The sequence below is a fragment of the Emiliania huxleyi genome, assembly GCF_000372725.1.
Source record: "Emiliania huxleyi CCMP1516 unplaced genomic scaffold EMIHUscaffold_7104, whole genome shotgun sequence".
NCBI classification, from domain to species: Eukaryota; Haptophyta; order Isochrysidales; family Noelaerhabdaceae; genus Emiliania; species Emiliania huxleyi.
In genome coordinates this window covers 1-1,380 of record NW_005196675.1, presented here as the reverse complement: position 1 = coordinate 1,380, position 1,380 = coordinate 1, and the positions used below count along the sequence as shown (strand labels likewise).

General features: G+C 60.8%; 1 protein-coding gene across 1 annotated transcript; it reads left to right on the top strand.

The window, feature by feature from the left end:
• Positions 1 to 67: 67 nt before the first annotated feature.
• Positions 68 to 876, top strand: EMIHUDRAFT_258067 (hypothetical protein; the record flags this gene model as incomplete). Its single annotated transcript, XM_005761322.1, has 2 exons — positions 68 to 678; positions 861 to 876. Coding segments are annotated over 2 exons (627 nt in total), but the record flags the coding sequence as incomplete, so codon positions are not given.
• Between the last annotated feature and the right edge of the window lie 504 nt (positions 877 to 1,380).

The following is a 1,380-nucleotide window of genomic DNA, read 5'->3' as shown; positions in this document are numbered from 1 at the left end:
GCCTCCAACGTGGTGGTCGTCGCACGACGGCGCTCTCTTCGTTGACGGGGAGCCGCTGCTCCTCAAGGGCGTCAACTGGTACGGCTTCCAGACCGACCAAGGAGTCGTCCACGGGCTGTACGCTCAGCCACCGTCGGTCTTCTACAAGATCCTTGAGGACAACTCGTTCAACGCAGTGCGCATCCCCGTGGACCTCGACCTCATCCTGTACGACAGGAAGCACGGCTTCATCAAGCCCGAGCCGGATGAGGTAGAGGAGCGGGCGGCCGAAACCAATGCGTGTCTTGCCTTTGCGCCCGGCCCTGCGGCGGAAGACGACACGCTGCGAGCGGCGGCGCTGAACGCGTCGTCGTGCGGCGGCCCCTCGCCTCTGATGCAGAATACGTCGCTGCAAGTGCTCGAGATCATGGTGGACGAGTTCGCCAAGCGCGGCATCCTCGTGCTGCTGGACCTGCACTGCCTCTCCACCAAAGGCACCAACGCCTCGCCCGTCTTCTTCGACTCGAGCCACACCGTCGCCCAGGCGCTCCAGGGCTGGGGGAAGCTCGCGCGGAGTTTCGGCGCGAAGAAGAACGTGCTCGGCGCGGACGTCTTCAACGAGCCCTTGGCCCCAAGAGCTAAAGGTCAACATCCCCTCCGGCTATACGACAATGCGAACCTGGATCTGGTCCTCACGGGGTTGACCCGTCTCCTCCAGATCGAGACGGACTTCATGAACGGCCGAGCAATATTTCTTCACTACTATTATTAATTGATGCTTTTTGCACGGCTGAGCCCCCCCCCCCCCCCCTTCCCCTGGGCTCATTCCCTGGCCTCTCCCACCAAACACTCCGTAAGAGCCCCGCTCCCCTCTTGAACAGGAATTTTGACAATTAACCAGATGGATCAATGACAATCGATGGGCTTGCCCATCCCGGAGTGGTTCGATCCCACATCAATCCGAGACGGTGATGGGAGGGTCGTGTGGTGGTCTCAGGCCCAGTGACAGGTAGTGCATCTGACTATCCCGGATCCTGCTGAACAAGCTCCTCTTGTAGCTCGATCGGTCACACCGCCATCGCCGTCGGGGAGAGGGGGGACGACACTGCTTTGGCAGCGTGCACCTCGATCCTGTACCGTGTTTGTTATGACCCCCCCCAATGAACCCACCAATGAGGGAGGGCGAAACCATCGAGGGGTCCCGTACCATGGATGCGGAAACCACCCCATTCAGTGGTCAAGGGCTCAAGGTAAACCCCTGGGAAGAGAGAGACCCCCCCTGCAGTTGGGAATCCACCGGGGACCGCGGCTGCGAAGCTGGGGGTCCCTTGGCAAGGGAGGGTTAAGAGAAGTAAAGGGTAAAGGCTGGGAAGGCTTAAGAATGGTAAGCCCCCCGGAACG